Source organism: Choloepus didactylus, chromosome 4 (genome assembly GCF_015220235.1).
Source record: "Choloepus didactylus isolate mChoDid1 chromosome 4, mChoDid1.pri, whole genome shotgun sequence".
In the NCBI taxonomy this organism is placed as follows: domain Eukaryota; kingdom Metazoa; phylum Chordata; class Mammalia; order Pilosa; family Megalonychidae; genus Choloepus; species Choloepus didactylus.
In genome coordinates, this window is record NC_051310.1 from 47,590,863 (window position 1) to 47,617,373 (window position 26,511).

The 26,511-nt window shown below is 37.4% G+C and overlaps 1 protein-coding gene across 6 annotated transcripts in view; it reads right to left on the reverse strand.

Annotated features, from left to right (window-relative positions):
- Window positions 1–26,511, reverse strand: part of SYNE2 (spectrin repeat containing nuclear envelope protein 2) — a 346,465-nt gene that overhangs the window by 270,644 nt on the left and 49,310 nt on the right. For all 6 annotated transcript variants that reach the window (XM_037832561.1, XM_037832566.1, XM_037832565.1 and 3 more), the window contains exon 2: window positions 14,808–14,937. In XM_037832561.1, the coding sequence (XP_037688489.1) occupies window positions 14,808–14,886 (79 nt within the window). In that variant the 5' untranslated portion in view covers window positions 14,887–14,937. The remainder of the gene's footprint in view (window positions 1–14,807; window positions 14,938–26,511) is intronic.

Genomic DNA, 26,511 nt, shown 5'->3' on the forward strand with positions numbered 1-26,511 from the left:
TGAGGCACAGTGAAAAAGATTTTCTATAGGTGTCATTACCATAAAAATACTTTTAATCCCTGAGTTTGTTCTCATTCAATCTGCCTTTTGTGAGCTGGCAACTCACGTCCTTAGCTGGATTTAAATGGAAACCAATTGAGTTAATCTCAATTAAAAGGTGTTAATTTTACATTCATTATATTGCTCATTACAGAACTACCAAGGCTACTAGTTCTCAGCAAAAGTTCACCGAAAATGTTGACTCCAGGAGTCCTCCCCGGAAGTAAGAGTTCAAAAGCAGTTGCCCCAGGCATGAGAATCACTAGCTTACGTTTTCATGTAAACGCAAAGCAATACATTAAAAAGTGGCAGATCAAAGAATGCTCTCCACTGCATGGACGCACTGAGGAAGCTTTGCAACCTCTTTCTATCCAGGATTTTCTCTTCTTCCCTTTCTATTATTGGAATATTGATAACAGGTTTACCGCAAGTGGCTCCAGGTTCATTACTTTGATCTTTCACTCCCTCATTAAAATCTTTCAATCATTTCCTAATTCCTTACAGAACAAATTATAAATTCTTAGCCTAACATTCTAGGTCATTCATAACTTGGCTCCAATATACTTTTTCCTAACTTATCTCCTACAACTTATCTACTCATATGCTATTTCTCTAGCCAAATTAGAATATCTACAATTCCCCAACAATTTTCTGCATTCATGTGCCGTCTAAAATGTGCAATCTTCCCATTTCCCTCTGCATTTACAGAAACTCCAGCACCCTGCACAACGCCTTATACCGGGCAGGCATTCAATCCAAATGTGTTAAAATAAGACATATCTTGTTCAAATGCTACCTTTCCTAGAGCGAAATAGAAATTATCTCTTCTAGCTCTGGCCTCCAATAATACTTTGTTGGATCTTTTCTTCTCCTTTTCCTTCTTCTGTTTACCATTATTATACCATTGAAAAGTAATATATGACACTCATAAAATATTTTTCAAACAATACATAGGGATTTAGAAATTAAAAGTATCATAATTCTCCTTAAATCCCCCATTTTTCTTTCCCAGAGATAATATTAATTGTTTCCTGTGCATCCTTCTAGATTGAACAGGAAAGATGGTAAATACTAAAGGGCAGGTGTGTGTGTTTGTTGATCAACAGGCCCAGCTCCTAGAACAGCACCTACAAGTAGAAGACACTCAGTCAATACTTGTTGAATGAATAAATGTATATACATATGTACATTAAATGAATATACATAATATAGGTGAATTTCTAAGTTGATAATTCAAAAAGCAGAGATTATCATGGGACTGAGAGTATCTTCTTGACCAAAAGGGGGATGCAAAATGAGACGAAATAGTTGCAGTGGCTGAGAGATTTCAAACGGAGTCGAGAGGTCACTCTGGTGGACATTCTTATGCACTATATAGATAACACCTTTTAGGCTTTAATGTATTGGAATAGCTAGAAGTAAATACCTGAAGCTACCAAACTCCAACCCAGCAGTCTGGACTCCTGAAGATGATTATATAATAATGTAGATTACAAGGGGTGACAGTGTGATTGTGAAGACCTTGTGGATCACACCCCCTTTATCTAGTGTATGGATGAGTAGAAAACTGGGGATAAAAACTAAAGGACAAATGGGGTGGGATGGGGGGATGATTTGGGTGTTCTTTTTTCACTTTTACTTTTTATTCTTGTTCTGGTTCTTTCTGATGTAAGGAAAATGTTCAGAGATTGTGGTGATGAACGCTTAACTATGTTATCATACTGCGGACAGTGGATTGTATACCATGGATGATTGTATGGTGTGTGAATGTATTTCAATAAAACTGAATTTAATTACAAAAAAAAAAAAAAGCAGAGATTTAGGTATACCATTTAAAGTTATGAAGGATTTGCTACACTATGACAAATTTAAAAAGATCATAACCCTTCTAAATTATTAGAAAGGAAGAAAAATGAATCTAGCTGATAAAAAATGAAGTAAATATTCATATGCTGATGTGGAAATATGTCCAAGATACATTCTTGAGTGAAAACGTGAGATCTGTAAAACAGTATACTTATCATGATTCCATCTGTACTTTTATTAAAGGATCACTGTTTGCATATCTCAACAGTTGGTCCCATCTTCTGGCAATTACCACTTACTGTCCATTTATTGTAGTTATCCATCTACATGTAGTTTCTCTCCTAATCAATGCAAGAACCTTAAAGTTAAATCTTTAGGCTTTTCATTTTTGCTTCCCCTTAGCACAGTGCCATGCAAAGAAGAGGTACTCAATAAATATTTGCTGTTTGAAAGATTCAGTTTATATTAAAAGTATTGAGAATCAAACTGAAGTCATTTTATACTGAAGAAGAATTTACTGGCAACACTTATTAGGCCTATATCCTACTCCTTTTTTTAACATCCTGGGAAATTTCTTTCCTTCACTAACAAAATGCCTGGAACAAAGGGGCATGTACAGATGAGACCCTGTTGCTATTCCCCAAACAAGACTGCCAACTCACTGTTAGATGGGACAGACGTAATAAGGATAATTAAATTCTGACGATGACGCAAAACATTTTAGCCATGTGTGCCAACAGCCATCCCGAAGAATCTTAACCCAAGTGTTATCAAATAGAAAAGGAACTAAAAATATAATGCTACCTCTTCCATTCTTTCTCATGGAGATGCTACAATCAGAAATTTTAAAAAGAAACAAATTAAGAGAGAAAACACAGGCACCCACAATCAAAACAAGAAAAGCCTAAAATATCTGAAGGATAAACAGGAAAAAGCCTATTACTTAATTACAAAAAGATAAGACTATTAACTAACAGAGAAAGGGGTGGGGGTGGGGGCAACTAACGATACATCTTCTTGCAAACAGGCAAGTAAGAAAAGAAAAGAAATAGTGCCAAGACTGAGATCTTGATTATTGAATTAGAAGCATCTCTCTCTCAACCTCAAAATTCTTTTACTACACATTTTTCCCCCTAGAGAATGTTATCACTATGGAAAACCAGCTCCTGACTGTGAAACAACATTCTAGGACTAAACTCACACTCGACCTACCCAATTCTCCCCAAACCTGCCCTCTCCCATGCTCCCTATTTTATGGATTTGGCATTGCTACCCTGACCCCATCCTTTATTACCCCCAAATACAATCTGTTTTCACCAAATCCTGCCATCGTCCCTGGTCACAGCTCTTGTTTCCACTTCCTTCTCTACAACTCACAGCTACCAGCCCTCCAACCCTATTTACCATGAAATCTGTCCTGGACGACTTCCATACAGCCAACCTGTTCAACTCTGTTCCCTTCCAATCAGTTCTCCACTTCAGCCAGTAAAGCTGATCATGTTACTCTTTTTCTCCTTTGATGGTTTCCGTGCTCTTAGAATCAAGAGCAAAAACTACAACAGAGATAGGACGCCCCGGGTGGTTCAACTCCAGAGCACTCCCCAGGCTCCCTGGCTCCAGCCACTCTGCCCTTCACCAAGCTGTGTTCCCTCCTGCCACAGGCCCTTGCACCGCAAATCCACGTCCACTTTCCTTCACTTTGGTTAACTTCTAGTCATCAGCCAGTTTAGGTATCAGTTCAACAGTCACTTCCTGAGGCTAATCTAAATCAACCTAAGTCTTTTGTTGTTTGCTTTCATACAACCATGGATTTGGTTTTGTTTTCCTATCTAGCACTCACCTTAAGTCATGATCATCAATAAGGTTAAGAAAAGTAACTCTAAAGACAAGAGTACTCGGGTTTGAGCCTGTATCTGCCCCTAACTAGCTGTGTGTCTGTCTTCTCTTCTGTAAAACGGGGAGAAATGGACCTACTACATAGAGTTGTTAGGAGGATTAAGTACCTGTACTGATATAAATTGGGATCAACAAACTATAGCCCGCAGAGCAAATCTGGCCCGCCACATGTTTTTGAAAATAAAGTTGTATTTAAAACACTGACACATTCACTTGTTTATGTATTGTCTGTGGTTGCTTTCATGCTACAATGGAAGAGTTGACTAGTTTCAACAGAGACCATATGACCCTCAAACACTAAAATATTTACTACTTTGCATTTTTCATAATATATCTGCCAATCCCTGGTGGGTACTATGCTTCAACTACACAAAAGAATATTAGCTACAACCTGGAAGAACCTTGAAAACATTAAGGTAAGTGAAAGAAACTAGTCAAAAAATTATATAATTCCATGGATATGAAATGTCAAGAATAGGAAAATCTATAGAGACAAAAAGTAGATTGGGGGTTGCCTAGGGCTTGGGGGGTGGGGTGATTGAGGGTGACTGCTATAGGGTACAGGATTTCTTTACGGGGTGATGAAAATGCTCTAACATTGTACAGCTGTGAATATACTGAAAACCTGAACTGCAGACTTGAAATGGATGAATTGTATGGTGTGCGAATTGTATCTCAATAAAGCTGTTTCCTCCAAAATTATTGGCTACTCCGTACGAGATTACTGGATTAGTATCTGTCTCTCTCATTAGCCTTCAGACTCCATGAAAACATGGGCCATTCTGATGTTGTTCCTTGGTTTGCCTGCAGCACCTGGCACAGTGGCTTTCATGCTGTATGAATTCAACAAATATTTGTTGAATGGATGGTTAAATGGCTGGGGGAGGAGGAGGAGGGGCTTTGTTACTATTTTTCCCCAGGTCAATACAGAGATTTAAGTTCTTTAGTTTGGTGATAAAATGTATGACATTCAATAATGTGTATCTTTGCCCCTCAGCATGTAGAATCCAGCAACTTCGTGTTGCCACATGAGTGAACCCCACCCTGTGCAATCACCTGAGATTTTTTTACATTGAGGTTTTTCTTTCCAACCTCATTGGAACACAGCCCCAGGCTCTATGAGTAAGCAAACCTTGCATTTCAAGCACATGTAAATGAGCCCGGAATATAGAGAAAACACCTAGCATCTGGGGTGCTATGTCTCTCTCCTTTCTCACCCTCTTTTTACTCATCTGAATCGCTCAATAAATATCTGTGGAATGAATAAATGAAAGAAGTGACTACATTTCTTTCAATGCATATTTGTTTCTCCTTATCATATAAAACTATGAGCTTTTTTTTTTTAATCAAGACTATGAGGTTAAACACCTTCTACTGGGGCAGACATCCGATTCTTAGCACCTCTGACTTCTGAGTGCAAAAGAACCAGCCTGCACTGAAGAGATCTGTGGTGTGATTATAAATCTAGGATTCTTACACTTTTGAGTGCCAGCAAGTCACTTAGGATCATTGTTTAAAATACAGGTTTCTGGGTCCCAATCCCCAGAGATTCTGATTTAGGTGGTTCACATACCACGCTTTGAAAAACACTTAAGAGTTTATATAAAGTAATTTATATGTGACTTATTCTTGAGGTAACAGAAGGGAACAGGAAGAGGCCTGGCCAAAATAGTGATGAAATAAGGGTAAGGAACAATCACAATATTGCATTAAAGGCTTCCAATGAACTGGTTAGATAGGTGTTTTATAAATGAGAAAACTATAGCTCCCACAATATAAGGAGTTTTTATTCACTTATTCAATAAACATTTTTTGAAAACCTCCTGTGCTGTGAACACTATGCTCCAGATTTCACATCTGATGGAAGAGATTTGAATCCAGAGGTGTCACACCAAAATCCATGTACTTTCCATTTTATTTCAAAATGAGCTGAAATGTCAAATCCATGGCCTCCTCCAGCTACCATCCTATCTCTCTCCTCCCCTTCAAACTCTAACATCCTCAGAGTTGTCTGCACTTAATATCTTCACGCCCTGACCTACCACTCACTTCTCAATCCACTTAAAAACTAGCTTCTGTCTCCAAAGAATTAATTCTTGGCGAGACCACTGTGGGGGGCTGAAACACGTCCCCTGGTTCTGTGGGTGTGAACCTATTTGTGAATAGGCCCTTTGAAGATGTTATCAGTTAAGGTGTGCCCAAACTGAATGTGGGTGAGCCTTAATCCCATATGGATGAAATCTTTATAATTAAAGAAAACTGGACACAGAAAGAGAAGCCATGGTGAGCAGCCGGAAGCTGAAGTCAACAGAATCCAGATGACAAAGGAGAAGATGCCACAATAAGTACTGTCATGTGATGGAAAAGCCAAGGAATCCCAAAGATTGAAGGCCAGCCAGAAGATATCAACCTCAGAAGGAAGCAAGGCTTCTAGCCTCTGAAACTGTGAGCCAATAAATTCCTGTTGTCAAACCAACCCATTGTATGGTATTTATTTTAGCAGCTGGGGAATTGAAACAGTCACTTATAATATTTCTACCGCTGAATCCGATGGATATTTCTCAGTGCTGGATATCTTGGAAATTTCTGACACTGTGACTACCTCCCTTTCTTGAAATATTCTTCTTTGTATTCCAGATACCACATTCAACTGATTTTTTTTTTCCTACTTCTCTGGATATCCATTCTCAGGCTCTGTTATGGGCTTGTCTTTGCTTCTCCTCTCCCTATAATGTTTTGTCTAAGCCTTCCTTCTCTTTTTCTAGATATTTTCTTCCACTACAATAGAATAAAGAACCATTTACATACTGATAACTCCCAAATCTTTACCTTCAACCTATGTATCTGCCTCTCCTGTGCTTCATGTCTATATAACCCTTGTCTTCCGGGCATCTCCAGTTAGTTATTGCATAGACACCTCAAACTCAATATTTCCAGAACTCAACCATCTTCACTAATCAACCTTCTCCTTCACTAAAGTTGTGCTCCTGCGTTTATCTTTTTTTCAGGAAATGGCTCCACCATCCATTCATTTGCCCAGAAATTAACCTGAGTCATCTTTGATACTTCTCTCACCCTCACAACCCAATATGCAGGCAATCAAAAAGCCCTAGTAATTGTACCTATTAGATATCACATGACTTCCCATTTCTCTCCATCTCCACTGTCACCTAGATCAGGACACCATTATCTCTTACCCGACCACTGCAACAGACTTAAACTAGCTTTTCTGCCTCCACACTCGCTCCTATAAAGTCCACACCCCATACACCAGCCTGGGCGATTTTCTGAAATCAGTTCTGATGATGTCACTCCTCTACTCAAAATCCTTCAATTGCTTCTCCTTGATCTTAAGAAAAGGTTCAAATCCTTATATGTTCACATGACCCTTTACAGCTTCACCTCTTCACATTCTCCTTCAAACTCTAATCCTCAACCTCATCAAACATCCATTTCCTTCGATGTGCCATGTTCAGCCTCAACTTCTGATCTTCTCACAGGCTGCTACACTGCCTGGAACATTCTTCCCATCTTCATCCTGCTCATTTGCCAATATCTTTGAAATCACTTCCCCCTAGGAAGTTTACCTGCATCCCCAGGTCTGGGATAGGAACCCCTACTCGTACTTCTATACTATCATGTTTTCTGCCTCTTGCAGCATGTATCACATTATACTATAATGACCTACATGCTTGTTTGTATACCTGGAATCAGAAGGCAAGTTTTAGGAAAGTATCTGCCCAGTACTATCCAAGCTGCTCAGCATACCGCCTTGGAAAGGATAGGTGTTCAGAAATACTTGTTGAATAATAAATGAACAAATAAATGAATGGAGCTTTAAGAATAAATTAACCTATACTTACAAAAAAGCATAATAAGTAGTCAAGTAATATCACTTATCTTTAAAAATCCTACATTTCCCTTTAGCAAGTGCCTGGTATCTTTACAGCAAAACTTCTTGAAAGCATTGATTAAGTCACTGTCTCCACTTCTTCCCCTCCTATTATCTCCTCAACCAACTCCAAACAGTCTTCCATCTCCACCACTCACAGTGTGACTAACCTTGGCAGAGCCACCACCTAACTCTATGAGCTCAGTTCAGTGGCCTTTTCTTGTACTTCCTCGTTTGATTGCTCTGCAGCATTCAACATGGTTGCCCATACTCCCTTCTTGAAAACCTCTCATCCATTGGTTTCCATGTCATCAAACTTGCCTGATTTCCTTCTTTCTCCCTGGCTGTTCCTTCTATGTCCTTTGATTGCTCTTCCTCTTCTGCTTGACCTCTAAACACTGAAAGATCCAAAGGTCTGCTCTAGCTACATACTCCATCCAGTCCCATGGCTTTAAATGAATATATACCAGTCGTATGCTGACGGCTCCCAAATCTATAGCACTCCCTAGAATTCTGGTTCTTATATCCAACTGTCTACTTGACATCTTCATTTGGAGATCAGATAAACATCACATATCTAACTTAGCAAAAATAAACTTCAGATTTTCCCAAAACACAACCCTATACTGTTCTTTTCCATCTTAATAAATTATATCACCAACTACTCAATTGCTCAAGGCAAAAATTTAGAAGTTTTCCTTGATTTTCCTCTCTTCCTCATTCCATACATCCCCAATCTTTACAAATATGCTTTTAATCTATGGCTCTTTAAAAAAAAAACAAAAAAACTTTTTATTATAGTAACATATATACAACTCAGAATTTCCCACTTTAATCACTTTGAAGCGTACAATTCAGTGGTATTAATTGCATTCACAATATTGTGCTACCATCACCAACATCCATTGCCCAAACATCTTCATCTCTTCAAACAGGAACTCTGGACCCATTAAGCAATAACTCCCCATTCCTCTCATCCAAAAATCCATATTCTTCATCCCATTGCTACCACCCTGGTCTAAACTACCATCACATCTCATTTGGAATACAACAAAAGCATCCTAACTGGCTTTCCTGCTTCCCCTCTTGCTTCCAGATAATCCACTCACCACACAGCAGCCAGAGTGATCTCCTGGAAAATCAGACCATGTTACTTCCCTAATTAAAACCTTCCAATGGTTTCCCATCCATACACCTTACCTGAAAGCTGGAGAAGCCTGCCTGATCCAGCTTTGCCTTGCTCTCCCATACCAGCTCATGCCACCCCATACCCATCACAACCAGCCACACCAGGCTTCCTCTGCTCCATTGAGTTCATCAAGCTTGTTTCTGCCCAAGAGCTTTTCCTTGAGCTACTGCCCCAGACTGGAATGTTCTTCTCCTGTTCTTTCCATGGCTGCTGTTTTGTATTATTCATTTGCTACTTAATGTCTGCTTCTTGGTGAGGCCTTCTCTTACCACTGATCTGAAGAAGTCACAAGGCATTTTCACATAAACCCATTTTAATCCTCTGCATAGTTCTTACCATGAAGTGATATTTTTCTTGTTTGTTTATTCTTCATCTCTCTATCCTATCTTGAATGTAAGTAACCACCAGGGGCTCATGAAGCTTGTTGGAGTTGTTTACATCTGTATTCTCTTAACCTAGTGTTTGATACAAGGTAGTGTCCCAGAACATTTGTTGCATGAATGAATCAATGAACAGGCTTACCTGTACTCATAAAAATCATAATTATGTGAGGAAGCAGTAAGTGGGAAGTCACCTGTACTTTTGAAACATTTTGTTATAAAAAAACATCAACCCCCCCAACCCCCCACCCCCGAAGGTTCTGCTGATAAAACATTCAAAGGCAGACAGAGAGACACAGCAGAACTATTTCTGACTATTAATAATCCTACTTATCTGAAGATAAGGCCAACAATTCCAATGTTTTGGAAAGATCTTAAATGTTTCTCAAACTTGAGAAGAGTTGTTTGTTTTCTGCATTTGAGCCAGGTGCCCTTTATTTTGTAACATGACGCTTCTGATGCAATTGGTCATCTCCTGTGCAGTGAAGACTGAAAAGACTAATGCATGATGCAAGGGCTGCTCCACTCCAGACGGAACAAGGGCTCCAGCCCAGGGTAGAAAGCAAGTGTGTGGCTACTCTAGCTGCCCTTTTTCTCCCATGCTCATTCAACACATATCGCTGCAGAGGCCCTCAGTGACCAGGAAAGAGTATTCATCCAAAATGTGACACCTTTCCTCTAAAGATACACATGTTTAGAACTTCCACTTCTCTGATAAATCATCCTTATCCTTTTGTCTACCACTTTTAAATGACTCAAAACACCAGATGGTAGTCAACTTCTGCTTTCATACATATTGATAAAAACACATGAGGTTACCTTTTACCAACAGTTCCCTAAATATTTTAGAAACACATTCCAGGAAACTCTCATTGCCGCTGCTGAAATCAGTCGAGGGAAGGATCTCTTCAAGAGGCATATTTAGAATTTAGAGTGTAAAATCACACATTAAACCCACCAAATGACTGTAGATTAACATACTACATAAACTTTTTACTTTCCCTTTTTCAAAAGGAAAATATTTTGAGATTTATTTTTTCTTTGTATACTACTTCAAGACCCGAATAATTGCTCCCCCCCACCCCCCAACACACACATACACAAAAGCTCAGAAAACCTGTATCTCTCATGGGGCTAATTAAAAAGGATTTTGATTTCTATAAGGAATGAATGAGATCTTTGTTAACCCACTTTAGCAGGACTCTAAATGACCCTGGATTTATCCTGCCCTAGTTTTCAAAGTGTAACTGACCCAGAATAAAGTAATCTTATCCCTAAACTCCTGGCAAAGACAGAATCATTGTTCCCAAAAGCCAAACGAAATGTACAATCCATGAAAAAAAAAATTTCCTGAAAAACTGTATACCGTACAAACACTTCAAGAGCTCTTAATTTATTTTTCTTTTAACTGGAATATTTTTAAGATAATAAAGCTCCACATTATCAAGGCAAACAACTATCCAAGAAAGCACAGCAAAAGACTATACCAGGTACTATGTACAAGATCAGGAACTTTCTGGAAGCTTTTGTGTTATTACAGTGCAGCACTGACAGTCTGTAAAGGACTATAACCCGATTATTTTCTCAGGGAACAATAATCACCTCACCAGTCAAAAAGACCCCAGGGATGATTTGTTTCTATTCATACTAACTGAGCAGTCTGAATTGTTAGCAAAATACACCACTGCCTAACACATGTCCTTTCCTTACTCTTCATTCATTTCCATCAAAAATTCACATGGGGGACTTTGCTGCACAAAGGGTGGGAATTCCACCCAAAAGCCTTTTATTAACCTCCTTCCTCTTTCTCAGGTTTCACCTGGTTTCATTCACTCACAGTAATGAGGTAGCAGAAGTTTTCTCTCAGGAACACGACACCAGAGCACTAATGACTCCCAGAACATCATATACACACCTCACTGCCTCATGTCTAAAGAAATCCATGCTTTCATTCTATGTGACTGATTTTCCTGAAAACTGAATAACTCTTCTAATTCAGAGCACTTTTAAAGACCTTTTGCTTTTTATATTGGGAGGATCATTCATTTATTCATTACACGAGAAAGCCTACAATATGTCAGAAACTATACCAGCAGTAAAGAATACAAGAGTATTCTACGTAGGGCACCTAAACAAAGCTTTGAGGAACCCAGAAGGCTTACTGAAGCAAGAAATGTCCAAAAATAAGGAGAAACTCAAGGATAAGGAACAATTACAGGGGGTTCAATAAGAAGATTCCAAACTCCAGAGAAAGTTCTTACCAAAATGCTGGATTTTTACAGGGAAGAATATGTAACTTGCCTAGTTATATGGAAAACATTTTTACTCTTCACCCTCCTAAAAACTGGAACATGAAAAGATATTCCAGACAATATTTTCAGTCATATTTTGGTTGAGTTTGTATACTGTGTACCAAAATTAGCAACAAAACCCTGTAAAGTTAAAGACTTCAATGCATTTCATAAGAATGATTAGATCTGTATCCCAGGTCATTTTCTCACCTTATTTTAGTCCTTTTTACATAACATCAACAGGAAAAGACACAGCTCGACTACAGGCTTCTTGAGGATATTTAATATATTCATCTTTGTGCACTTAATACGAAGCCTACTGCACGCGATAGGCACTCAGTATTTACTGAACAAAAATTAAACATTACATTGTGATCTAACCCACCGAACATGTTTAATTTCTGATATTATTAAGAATAATACATAAGTTGAAAGCCTTCTTTCAGATGATTATTCAAAAAATAATGAAAAAATTTAAACAGAGTAATAATCTAACTCCAGAGACTCACATTTCATGCCTGAGCCCTTCCAACAAATGATACCCAGAAGGCACAGCGGTATTTTTAATCTTTCAAATATGTCATCTAGACAATAAGAGAACTAAATAAAACATATGAGCATTGTCTGAAATGACAAAGTAACTGGGATGAACAAGGTTTTATACAGATTCATGCAGATAATCATTCACTAGCTTTTGGCAGAACCGCATAGAAGTTAACTCCTCGTGTGGTGGCAAGGGCAATAAAATACACACTCCTTCCTTTGTCCAATTAATGATAATATTCTGTATTTGAATGTTGTGTTTCTAAAGCATTGTCCCACATCATTTTTTAATACAAAATATTTTGCCTCTGTTACATGAATTTATGTGTCGTGTTACGACCAACAAATTACCAAATTTACCTGTTAAAAAGAATTTAAATCTGAAACTTATAAAGGAAGGGTCCAAAATGTCCAAAATTGCCTAGATTTATCATGTCAATTTTTTTAGTTAAGTCAGCCTATTTAGCCCATTTCCACTCATTACTAATTTGGCCTTCACTTGGGTCCTCCATCTGTGTCATGCCTTTAATCTTTCCATAGATTCGAAGGCCTCAGGAAGGAGTTTCTTTGTAAATAGTACCTTTTACCTAAAACAATTTATTTTAGGCACATTAATATAATAAAAAAATATATAGCTGCTATTTAATAGTATCATTGGCTATTAAAATACTTAGTGAAAACAAAATAAATTAAAAATTAAATAATAATTTGGACAGTAAACAGTAAATGGGCCACCACTTTTATACCAAGAAAATAGGCTTCAAAACCTTGGAGCCTCACTCCCTTATTATCCGCATTCAGTCGCTGCAAGAGTCCATTGAGTCCTCCACTTCAGGGGTTTTTGTGTCTGCCCAATATTTTTCACTCTCATGGCTTATAACCCTTGTTTATGCATCATTGCCCAACATCCAGATATTTCAAATGCTTCCTCACTGGTTTCTCCAAGTCCACTTTCTTGCCCCTTTCAAGCTTTCCTATACCTCAGAGCCTGATTAATCTCCCAAGGTAGAGCTCTAACCTCTGACCACGTAATAGCCATTCTTAAGATTCTTTAGTAACCACCTAAAAGCAAAAAACCCAAACTCGTTGAGTTTGAAATCAGTTCCCCCAAGGATCTTAATCTCAGAAACACTTCTGATGGGAGTCCTATTTCTATTTTGGTCTCGTATTACATTGAATAGCAAAGAAAGTTCCTCTAACTTTCAAATACTGTGATACTTTTCCAACTTTATCCCTTACCACTTTCATAATCATAGCTATCTGATACTTCAAGAAATTGTTCCTTGAACACATTTCACCATTTCCCACCTGAAGAACGTGGCAGAGATGCTATTTCTGATAAAATACGCAGTTACTATTTTCTTAGGATAAAAGAGAAGGAAACAAAGATTTATTGAGTACCTATTATTTTGTCAGTTAAGAAATCCAAATGGAAAGATTAAAGGAATTATATAATGGACAACTTGGTAAAGCAAATAATTTTTAAGACAGCCATTTATTTAACTTTTTAATAGCCTAAATTTTGATATTTCAATTTTATTTAAAATGTGGATCATTGGTAGTAATATAAAATTCATTTAACTAAAAAACTTTTCAATTTTTACATAAATCCACTCAAATACATGAATGCCATTCTTTTCTCCTCCTAACCACCCAAGCATTTAATGCTATTCTCCTCATTCAACTAAAAAAAAACATAAATATCTACCTACACAAAGTGCCCTCAAAATCCCTTCATTTATATACTTTCACAAAGTTCATTCAAAAGACAAACAGATAAAAGACAAAGTGCAATCACCTATACTGTCCTGCTCTATTAATTTCATCAGGGCAACTGTCTGATTCCTTAGAGCTGATTCTTTTCAGGTGTTAGGAACATGGAACATCTGTTTTCATAGCATATCAATAATGAATCACCACATTTTAACCTTTCCTTGAGTGTACTGTTCTGAGTCAGGGTGTGGCCATGATTGTTTGCTCTTGGACAAGTTTTTGCTAAAACAAAGCAGGCATTATAAATCAGCAAGGCAGTCCTACTGCCTCTATCTGCCTCTAAAAATGGTTATGAAATGAAAAAAAAAAACAAAACTCTGTTATGAGCAGTGATCCTGAGTCTTTCATATTTTATAAAATCTCTTCCCTCGTTTTACAAGGACCATAAATAAAGCGCATGTGAATTTGTGAAACACAAGTCTGCTTACATAGTGTATGAGGTCAAATACTTTTAGGACTTTAAAGACTATTATAAATAGCCTTCAATTCAGTAGTATTTAATGTAGATAATATTGTCTATTAGTTTTTTGTCTAAATATCCAACAATCCTGCCATAAACCAAAGTAACCATCAGAAATATAAACAAGTTATTTTTTTCTTTTTGAACACATTGGGCTGAAAGAATCATTATAAGTCTGATGATATCAATATGGAACTTATCTTTGGGAAATCTACTCATTTCACAGTTAAGCCTTCATTCTACAGTCATGGGAATTTCTTGGCTGATAGCCCTGAGCAATTTGTGAGCAGACCTTGCCAGTGTCCACTTGACTACATCATGGTATTGACTTTGCACCTCTTTCTCTGTAGAGCAATGCATCAAGTACCATGATTGTCTTCTTTATCATGTAGGTAAACCATTAATTTCTACAACTGGAAAAATACAGATATATAGAAAAATCACCATGAAAGAGACAGAAATCGATATGATTTAAGAATAGATATGAGTAAGGTCTTCTTTCTTTGGATGATACACCACCCACCCCAATCTAAATTACCTTGCAGCGAAATGTGGAGATCATCAATGCCCAAGGAAACCTGTTCATCTTCAGCGGGAAGCACAGCGCTAGATGCCATTCTTTGACTCAGCGGAGATTATATCATGTCCATCTCAGTTAAAGAAGAGAACTAAAAGGAAAGGAGATAAATGTTCTTTAGTAACTCTGCAGCTCTGTTTTTCTAGTGAATATGCATTCCCAGAAAACAAGAGCAACCAAAACCGCCATCCAAAAGAAACACAGCTTTCCAGTGTTTCCTTAGTTCATGAAGACCAAATGACTACGCCTTCTTTTTGAATCATAATCAAGATTTTGCCCTGTGACCTTTTCATGCTCTTTGGAGTTGCTGGCAGAACTCCAAAAGAGCTAGCATCGTGGATTCTATACTAGTAGAGAAAGGGAAAGCCAAGCAATTAGATTCAATAACTTGTCCAGGGGAAGTCAAGTTGGCACAAATATATATCTTAGTCATTTATATGCATGTTGTTAACCTTCAACCTGCAAGGTTTTCCTTTAAAACTTTTTATTTAACTTGGTTCCTTTTCTGTTCTGCAAATGTTGTCATTTACTTCCAAAAAACAGTAAGAGCCGAGCCTGCATAGCTTGCAAAGTGAAACTAAAAAAAAAAAAGAAAGAAAAAAAGGCAAACTAATATATGAAAAAGAATATTTTGATGGGTTATCTGTTATGTTGAATTATTTTTCCCAGGACTTATTTTCCTTAGGACTTATTTTCCCTGCATCTACTTCATCTCTGAAAGAATACTTCCAGTAAGAGCAATTCTTGTTCTGCAACTCTGTAGAAGTATTGCTTCAGGTATGATAATTAGCATTTTGGGGGCTGGGAATAAAACATTGACTTCTTCCATACAGACAATGACATTCTTATCAAAATAAACCTAGCCACACATACGAAAATATAAAATGGATAAAGGAATGGATAAATAGATACATTTTATAAAGGAAGTAAAGCAAAACATTAACGGTTGTATCTAGGCATTGGGTGTATAGGCATTCCCTGTAAAGTCCTTTAACTTTACTGTATAAATAAATATTAGGGGAAAAACTGAAAAAAAAAAAAAGCAAAGCATAACTTAAGCCAACAGCCACATTCAATCATATTAAATATTCAACAGACCACTTTAAAATATGCAAAGAATAAGATTCATTTTAAAAAGTTAAAAGCTAGAGAAGGTTCAAAAATCTTTTAATCCAGTTTTCCCCACTCTATCATCAAAAACCCCTTTTATTATCTTTCTCCATGGATCACTACTGTGGTGTGATATAAACTTTATTAATAATTTTGTTTTATCCAGACTGAGATCCAGAACTAGCCTAAGGTAATAATGTTACTATAATGAATTGATACAATTCTCACCAAAGGAAAAATTGGTTAGAGCAAGTAAGCCTGTGCAGCATGATGACTGATAAAAGTACAATTGTCCCAAGCTTTTGGATTTATTAAGGATCTTCTCTACTCCTTTATATACTGTAGGGTTCCTGAACCCAAAGTGGTGGCAAAGCATTCTTGATTTTGTCAGGAGAAAAACTAAATGAATTCCAGAACACATTTCCCAAGGATATCCACTATTCCACACCAGAGCTATGATAAAAGGGTAACAATAGTAGCATATGCTTATGTGCATTATTCTAAGCACTTTTCATATATAACTTCATTTCATCCTACAACATCCATTTGATTTAATTACTGTTATTATTCCCATTTTTTGAAAAGAAACTAACACACATATATCCTGTACAGTTGTCTAAGGACATGTAGCTAATAAACGATGAAGCTAGGATTTAGTTCCAGTGGTTTTGGCTTCAGAGTCTATGTTCTTAACAAATACCTCCTAGAGTTGGTTAAACATTTTTTCTTTCTTTCATTCATTAACCTGACATGCTCCTGCTCTCAAGGAATTCAATCTTGAGGATGACAAATGAACACAATATTGAGTAAAATCCTGTAAGAAATATATGTACAAGATGCTATAGGAGTTAAGAAGGAGTGCCCCATCACTTGAAACTGGAGATGCATGTGACCGTCAGGACTGTACTCATTAGAAAATAGTTTTATAATAACCATTAGTATTATATGGGAGTATCTACTTGCCAAATAGGGCCTGCGGAAAAGTGGAACAGAGGGGAGAAAGAAAGGTTTGTGATATTTCTCAGAATTTTGAAGTGAGACACTAGAAAGGGCAGGAAGAAGGAGGGAATGGGTTTGGCCGAGGGTTACTACATCACGGGTTTCAATCAACCAAAATCCCTGAGAACCATCCAGTTCCTTGGGTTCTAATTCCTCAGACAGGGATTTTCTATCACAGCAGATGCTTTCCCAGGCTCTCAAAACGGCTTTACTTTTCCTTTTCAAATAAAAGTTACATTCACTTATGTAACAAATTCCAGGTTTTAGAATTAAAGTAAATGAGGCTATTCATAAAAGTGAATAGTGGACCATCTTCAGGCAGATAACCAAAGGTTGTGTAAAGAACTGATGCAGCATTTAAGATTTTAAGATCAAGTGGAATAATGTAAATTAATATATACACCTTATAAATGGCATAAGCTATTTTGAAACAACTGTGGTTTGCTTATACAATATAGCTTTATTATGTCCTAAAAATCTCAAAACACTAGTGAATATCGCTTTTGTCCAAAAAAAATCTTGTAATTTACTTTAGATTATAATGATTATAAATTTTTTCAACTCAAAAATGAAATGAGTACAAAGATTATCTGAAGTGAATGGAATTATGAGTGATTTTTATTTCCTTCTTCTTGCTTACTGGCATTTTTAAATTTTCAAATAATGAATGTATATTTCTGTTACAATAGAAAAAAAATTTTTGCCTTTATTATAATGAAATGACAATGAACCTGGAAATAAGGTGTTATTTTGTTCAGGGTTTGTTCTTCAATCCATATGCTATGTAACCTGTACCTCTATATTTCATAATGGGGACAAAATAACTCTCTTTACACAAATGGAATATTAGAAAAATTATTTGAGTTTGTCAGAAATTTCTAGAAAATACTCCCCAGAGTCTTCTTCCTAGCTCAACAGCTCTATTGTTTTCTCATTATTAAATAGTTTGCTAACAAACCTTGCCAGTCTAACATCACAGGAACAATCACAGTGTCAATAGAGAGAAAGAATGCATCCATTTTATCCTCAAAGGTTGGTCAGAAGGCAAACCACAGCAGGATGTATTTCTATTTAGGTACTTCTTTAACAAAATGATTTAAATGTAGCAATTTCCCTGGGGTGCTTCCCTTGTTCTTTTGTTGGGCCACATTGTTTACAATCCATCTAGGAATTTTGAGGGATGTCCCCTTTGTCAGTTAAGTTACAGAGCTATTCCTAGCAATTGAGAGTTATTAACATTGACCTGCTTACAAGCTCACAGCAGAAAGCTGATGACACATTTGCAACGTCTCTTCATTTTTTCCCAGTAACTTCTCCTACCTCTATTATTATTTATCCTTTAATCATCCTTTGCAATTAGTGCAATGTCCCAGACCAGGTGACTTTTTTTTTTTAATTCAATTTTATTGAGATATATTCACATACCATACAATCATCCAAAGTGTACAATCAACCGTTCACAGTACCATCATATAGTTGTGCATTCATCACCCCAATCTATTTTTTGAACATTTTCCTTGTACCAGAAAAAGTGAAACTAAGAATAAAAAAATAAAAAGAAAAAAGAACACCCAAATCATCCTCCCTCTCACCCCATTTTTCATTTAGTTTTTTGTCCCCATTTTTCTACTCATCCATCCATATACTGGATAAAGGGAATGTGATCCGCAAGCCTTTCACAATCACACTGTCACCCCTTATAAACTACATTGCTATACAATAGTCTTCAAGGGTCACGGATACTAGGCTGCAGTTTGATAGTTTCAGGTATTTACTTCTAGCTATTCCAATGTATTAAAACCTAAAAAGGGTTCTCTATATAGTGCATAAGAATGACCATCAGAGTGACCTCTCAACTCCATTTGGAATCTTTGGAATCTCTTAGCCACTGAAACTTTGTTTTATTTCACACCCCTCTTTTCATCAAGAAGATGTTCTCAATCCCACGATGTCAGGTCTAGATTCATCCTCGGGAGTCATATCCTGCATTGCCAGGAGATTTACACCCCTGGGTGTCAGATCTCACATGGGGGGAGGGCAGTGAGTTCACCTGCTGAGGTGGCTTAGTTAGAGAGAGAGAGGGCCACATCTGAGCAACAAAGAGGTACTCAGGGGGAGACTCTTAGGCACAACTATAAGCAGGTTAAGCCTCTCCAGGTGACTTTTAACATCCATTCTACTATCTCTATCCAGGGACTTTATCCTTTTAATGATAAGCACAAAATGCCAGAGCAGTCAATCCTAGCTATTCAATATACTTTTTGAAAACATGTAGCAATTCCCAGCATGACATCCCTGGGCTTGCAATCTCACAAGGAAGCAGTGTCACTCACCAACGAATACCAACTGGGCAGCTAAACCACCTACTTAAACCACGACAACAGCATCCTGAGTGAATGTAGCCACTTCTCTAAAGGAACTCTCTGTTGGGATGGGCCAAATCCCCAAAGCTGTAAACTACAGTATCAACTGCTATAGAATGCAAAGAATATTTATCTCATAGGGTGGTTGTTGTAATTAAATTTAAAAGCATAGGGAACACGCAACAAGGCGAATGGATCTTGAGTACAGCATTTTGAGTGAAGTACACCAGAAACGAGAAGACAAACATTATAATGTCTCTCTAACATGAACTAACTATAATGTGTAAACTCAGAATTGAATCTTAGAGCACAGCTTATCAGGGGAATGCTTACTGTAATGGTCCCTAGATTGTAAACTCTTACAGCAGTCATATCTATTCCTGAGTTGTAATGGTTATCTCTAAATCTTGAGATACTGAGCTCCTTGTGTATAACCCGGTCGGTCTCTGGAACTTTGGGTATCTGTGTGACACCTGAGACTTAGAGCTAGAGCTTGGCAGCTATGAATGTCAGTTTTACACCATATGGCAACTGTTGAAAGAGCTGAAAAAGAGTTCAGACTTCAATTTGACATATGAACGAAGCAGATCTGGTTCGGACTACGGTAAATCAGGCAAAAGGGTAAAGGATGATACTGCTTGGGTTTTAAAACTACAACTTTTTTGCAAGACCAAGGGAAGAGATGTTTATTTGGTGCAGGATCTATATTTTCTGTTGCACACTAGATAATTCAACTTGTATGATCAGTTTGTTTGAACACCATAGGTGCATGAAGCTGTGAATAGGAAGTGGGATTTGGTGAGTTTGTACAGGCTGGGGTGAAATCCCAATACATCCCAGAGTGACATGGGCAGAAGTAAAAATGTATTTGTGGCACCCCCAGAGGAATTGGGGAGAGATGCGGAAATACTGGATTTCCCCACATGGGTTATTGCTGATTTTCCTGTAAACATTGAGGACTGCAAATTTAGTGGGCAAGCCCTTGATCTAGGGGCTTTCCCTTGTAAGGCTAGTTGCTGCAAGGGAGAGGCTAAGCCTACTTATAATTGTGCCTAGAAGTCTCCCCCAGAGAGCCTCTGTTGCTCGGATGTGGCGCCCCTCCCCAAGCCCATTTGGCAGGTGAACTCACTACACTCCCCACTATGTGGGACATGATACCCAGGGGTATGAATCCCCTGGCAATGCAGGAAATAACTCCTGGAGATGAGCCTGGACCCAGCACTGTGGGATTGAGAAAATCTTCTTGACCAAAAGGGGGAAGAGAGATGAAACAAAATAAGGTTCCAGTAGCTGAGAGATTTCAAATGGAGTCAAGAGGTCACTCTGGAGAGTATTCTTATGTGCTATATAGACATCAATTTTTAGTTTTTAGTGTGTTGGAATGGTTACAGGGAAATACCTGAAGCAGTCAGATTGCAAGCCAGTGACCTTGATCCTTGAAGACGATTGTATAACTATGTATCTTGCATGGTGTTGACTGTGTGATTGTGAAAACCTTGTGGCTCGCACTCCCCTTTATCCAGTGCATGGACAGATGAGTAGAAAAATGGGGACAAAAATTAGATGAAGAATAGGGTGGGATGTAGGGGATGGAAAGATTTGGGTGTTCTTTTTTGCTTTTATTTTTATTCTGGGGTAAGAAAAAGGTTGAAAAATTGATTCTGGTGATGAATGCACAATTGTATGATGGTGCTGTGAATAACTGTGCACTGTGGATAACTGTAGGGTGTGTGAATATATCTCAATAAAACTGTTTTTTTTTTAAAAAGTAAATGAACAATGGGGGGGAGGAAGAGAATGGGATGTTTTAGATGTTCTTTTTATTCTAATTTTAATTTTATTTTTTGGCGTAATGAAAATGTTCAAAGATTGTGGTGATGAATGCACAACTATATGACGATACTGTGAACAACTGAAAGTACACTTTGGATGGCTGCATGTTATGTGAATATATCTCAATAAAATTGCATTAAAAAAGCATAGCGAACTATAAACTACACTAACATTATTTAACTAGTAATTACTATGGAAGGTATACTATACTATACAAATGGCATTTACTATAATCTGTGAAATAAATTTATCAGGATTATCCTGCTTCTTAATCAGCAGTAAAAATTAAAAAGAAAAATAGAGGAGCTAAGAAAGTGGTTATTGGACACAGGAGAAATAAAGGAAAGTTCTCAGAATGACAACCATGCACCATGCAGCAGATCAGCACAGAAAAATGGGGAGCTCAGGGTGAGGAGGGCAGCCAGAGGAAGGGTAAAATATAAAGAAGGGATGTGAGGACGGGAAGGTTGAACAGATAGAATGAAGGAGTAAACAGACTGATGTCTCAGTGAAGTTGAACTATTACAGTGGATGTACTTTAGAAAATAAGCTAGAAGGTTTGGAGGCCATGGTCAGACGTTGTCTCAATGAGTGATTTTGAAGACAGAGCAGCCCTTGGAAGACAAAGTTCCAATTTTGGGTTTGAGAAACTAAAAAAAAAATTATCCATTAGTTCCATAAAAAAAAATTGTGATTTGCAAAACACATTCACCATTCTTTAGGGTGGAAATGCTGAGAAATTTTGAAGGAAAGAGAGAAGAATGAAGCTTTCATCAGATGACCTCATTTTCTAGGAAAATAAGAAGCAAGGTCATCTCTAGGGAGCATGGGGAGTTGCACAGGGCAGGGTCCTCGAGTAATGAATGTTGTTTGAAACCAGCCACAGTGGAGAACATGAGCAAACCAACAAGAGAAGCATACTGTGAAGGCCCATCAAAGGCACAAAGGCCCCGGCTGGGAATGGACCCAAACAGCAGAGTTCCAAGGTTTTCCAGGAGTGCAACTGTTTCTGACTTAGTAAATTTATACCAAGAAATGTTCTAAAATTGCACATATACATAAGAACCATGTTCAAGAATATTCACTGCAGAACTGTCTGAAACAGCAAAAAAGTGTAAATAATTTAATTCCATCAGTAGAACAATGAATAAACTGTGGTATGTTTATACAAGGGAAGACTATCACACAGCTAAAATGAATGAACAACCAGTATCAACATGGATATATATCAAAACTATATTGTTGGGACGTCTGAAAAGATACAGGAATGGGGAGTTGAAGAGCTCACTCTCCTTCCAAAAACAGCTACTGGACACGCAGAAACTGTCCAAAATAATTGTTCTGGGGCTCCGGAGACCAGGGGAGTACTGCACAGTATCCAGGGAAGAGCAGGAGGGAGAAACTGAGAAACTGGAGTAAAAATCTGTAACTTACTCGGACGCAGCTCCTGAGACCCAACTCCCACCCTGCAAGCAAGCAGCTTCAGGTAAGCCCAGTCCCGGCCTGGCAGGCTGCTGCAGACTGAGAAGGCTGCAGAAGTATTCCCACCAAAGAACAGAGTGGGACACGGCCCAGTACTGAGCCAGCCTCTGGGAGGTGAATTTAGACCACTTGCCCACTGCTTTACCCTATCCCTGACCACTGCACCAGTGTTTTGAACTGCATCAGAGGCAGAGCTGCCAGAGGACTAAAAATACAACTGCTTTCTTAGGGCTGCAAGGAATATGTTGCCAAAGACCATATCTACTGGGCAGGCCAGGAAAATGCAGCCTTCTTTTTAGCATCTTTCCTGACCCTCTCCCCAGGGCCTTTTGGAACCAGTCAGCTCCCCGCCCACCCCCAGCATGGGTCCCTGGCCCTCTTTTGGCTGGAAAATACTGAAGAAATGAATGTCAAAGAATGGCCTTAACATGAACCCAAAAAACAACAATATCCTAGACAAGAGAGTGAAATCAACCTTCAGAATAATCTCAAGACAATCAGATGCCCAGGTATAAGCAAAAAAAAATACAAGCCATATTAAGAAACAGGAAGTTATGGCCCAGTCAAAGGAACAAGTTTAAAAGAGGAGATACAGAACTTGGAACAACCAATCAAGGACATTCAAGCAAATCTCCTAAATCAATTCAAGGAGGTGAAGGAAAATATGGCTAAAGAGACAAAGGATGTTAAGAAGACACTTGGTGAGCATAAGGAAGAATTTAAAAGCATGCAAAGAAAAATAACAGAACTCATATGAATGAAAGTCACAATAGATGAGATTAAAAATATGTCAGAGACACACAACAGCAGTTTAGAACAGGCAGAAGAAAGTATCAGTGATCTAGTAGGCAAGACATCCAAAATCAAACAGACCAATGAACGGAAAAAGAATGGAAAAAACTGAGCAGGGTCTCAGGGAATTGCATGACAACATGAAGCACACAAACATATGCATCATGGGCATCCCAGAAGGGGAAGAGAAAGGAAAGGGGGCAGAAAGAATATTTGAGGAAATAATGGCCCAAAACTTCCCAACTCAGAGGACAGACAAATACACACTTCCAAGAAATGCAGTGCACTCCGAAAAGAATAATTCTGAATAGATCTACTCCAAGACACATACTAACCAGACAGTCAATTATGAAAGATAAAGAGAAAATTTTGAAAGCAGCAAGAGAAAAGAGATCCATCACATACAAGGGATGCTCAATAAGAAAAAGTGCCAATTTCTCATCAGAAACCATAAAGGCGAGAAGGCAGTGGTATAATATATTTAAGATACTGAAAGAGAGAATAACTGTCAGCCAAGAATTCTTTATCCAGCAAAACTGTCCTTCAAAAAGAGGGAGAGTTTAAAATATTCACAGATAAATGAGAAGCTGATTGAGTATGTTAACAAGAGACCTGCTCTACAAGAAAGACTAAAGGGAGTTATGTGGGATGAAAAGAAAAGACAGGAAAGAGAGAGTTCAAGGAAAGCATAGGAATGAAGAATATCAGTAAGGGTAAAAGGGTAAAAAGAGAGACAAAACCAAGATATGACATATAAAAGCCAAAGGATAAAATGGTTGAGGTAAGTACTGCCTTTAGAGTAATAACACAGAATGTTAATAGATTGAACTCCCCAATCAAAAGACACAGATTGGCAGAATGGATTAAAAAAAGTATAATCTACTATATGCTGCCTACAAGAGACTCACCTTAGACCCAATTATACAAACAGGTTGAAAGTGAAAGACTGGAAAAAGATATTCCACACAAACAGTAACCAAAAAAGAGCTGGGGTAGTGATAATAATATCAGACAAAATAGACTTTAAAAGCAAAGCTGTTATAAGAGACAAAGAAAGATATTATATATTAATAAAAGGGGCAATCCACCAAGAAGAAATAACAATCATAAATATTTATGCATCTAGCCAGAGTGCCCCAAAAATATGTGAGGCAAACACTGTCAAAACTAAAGGGAGAAATAGACATCTGTACAATAACAGTTTGAGACTTCAATACACCACTCTCATCAATACACAGAACTAGACAAAGGATCAATAAGGAAACAGGGAATTTGAACAATATGATAAATGTTAGACCTAGCAGACATATAAAGAACATGGCACCCCAAAAGAGCAGGATATACATTTTTCTCAAGTGCTTATGGATCATTCTTCAGGATAGACCACACGTTGGGTTATAAAACAAGTGTCAATAAATTTTAAAAGGTTGAAATTATAAAAACACTTCTCTGATCATAAGGGAATGAAGTTGGAAATTGACAACAGGTGGAAAACTGGACAATTCACAAATACTGGAGGTTAAACAACACACTCTAAAATAATCAGTGGGTCAAAGAAGAAATTGCAAGAGAATTCAGTAAATATCTCAAGATGAATAAAAATGAGAACACAAGATATAAAAATTTATGGGATACAGTGAAGGCAGTGCTGAGAGGGAAATTTATAGCCCTAAAGACCCACATTAAGAAGGAAAAAAGAGCTAAAATCAAGGACCTAACTACACAACTCGAGGAACTAGAAAAAGAAGTGCAAATTAATCCAAAGCATTCATAAGGAAAGAAATAAAGATTAGAACAGAAATAAATGAAATTGAGGACAAAGAACAATAGAAAGAATCAACAAAACCAAAAGTTGATTATTTGAGAAGATCAACAAGATTGGCAAACCCTTAGCTAGATTGACAAAATCAAAGAGAGAAGATGAAAATAAATAAAATTAGAAATGAGAGGGAGACATAACTATTGACCCCAAAGAAATAAAAAAGAACATAAGAGGATACTATGAACAACTGGATGCCAACAAATTAGACAACTGAGAAGAAATGGACAATTTCCTAGAAACACAAAAACAACCTACATTGGCTCTAGAAGAAATAGAAGACCTCAGCAAACCAATCACTAATAAAAAGATTGAAGCAGTCATCAAAAACCTACCAAAAAAGAAAAGCCCAGGACCAAATGGTTTCACAGATAAATTCTGCCAATCATTCCAAGAAGAGTTAATACCAATCCTGCTGAAACTCTTCCAAAAAATGAGGAAGAGGAAACACTACCTAACTCATTCTATGAAGCCAACATCACCATAAAATCAAAGTCAGATAAAGATACTACCAGAAAAGAAAATTACCGACTAATCCCTCTAATGAATATAGATGCAAAAATCCTCAGCAAAATACTTGCAAATTTAATCCAACATCACTTTAAAAGAATTATACACCATGATCAAGTGGGTTTTATTCAAGATATGCAAATGTGGTTTAACACAAGAAAACCAATTATTGTAATACACCACATTAACTAATTGAAGGGCAAAAAAAACCCATGATCATACTGATTGATGCAGAAAAGCATTTGACAAAACCCAGCACCCTTTCTTGATAAAAACACTTTGAAAGATAGGAATAGAAGGAAACTTCTTCAATGTGATAAAGGGCATAAATGAAAAACCCACAGTTAACATCATATACAACAGTGAAAGAGTGAAAGCTTTCTAAGATTGGGAACAAGACAAGGATGCTCACTGTCACCACCATTATTCAACATTGTGCTAGAATTTCTAACTAGAGCAATTAGACAAGAAAAAGAAATAAAAGGCATCCAAATCAGAAAGGAAGAAATAAAACTTCTACTATTTGCAGATGGCATGATCCTGTGTTTATGAAGTCTCAAAAAATCTACAACAAAGCTACTAGAGGTAATAAATGCATTCAGCAAAGTGGCAAGATACAAGATCAACATGCAAAAATTCAGTGCTGATTCTATATACTACTAATGAGCATTCTGAGGAGGAAATCAAGAAAAAATGCCATCACAATAGCAACTAAAAAATTCAAATATCTAGGAAAAAATTTAATCAAGGATGTAAA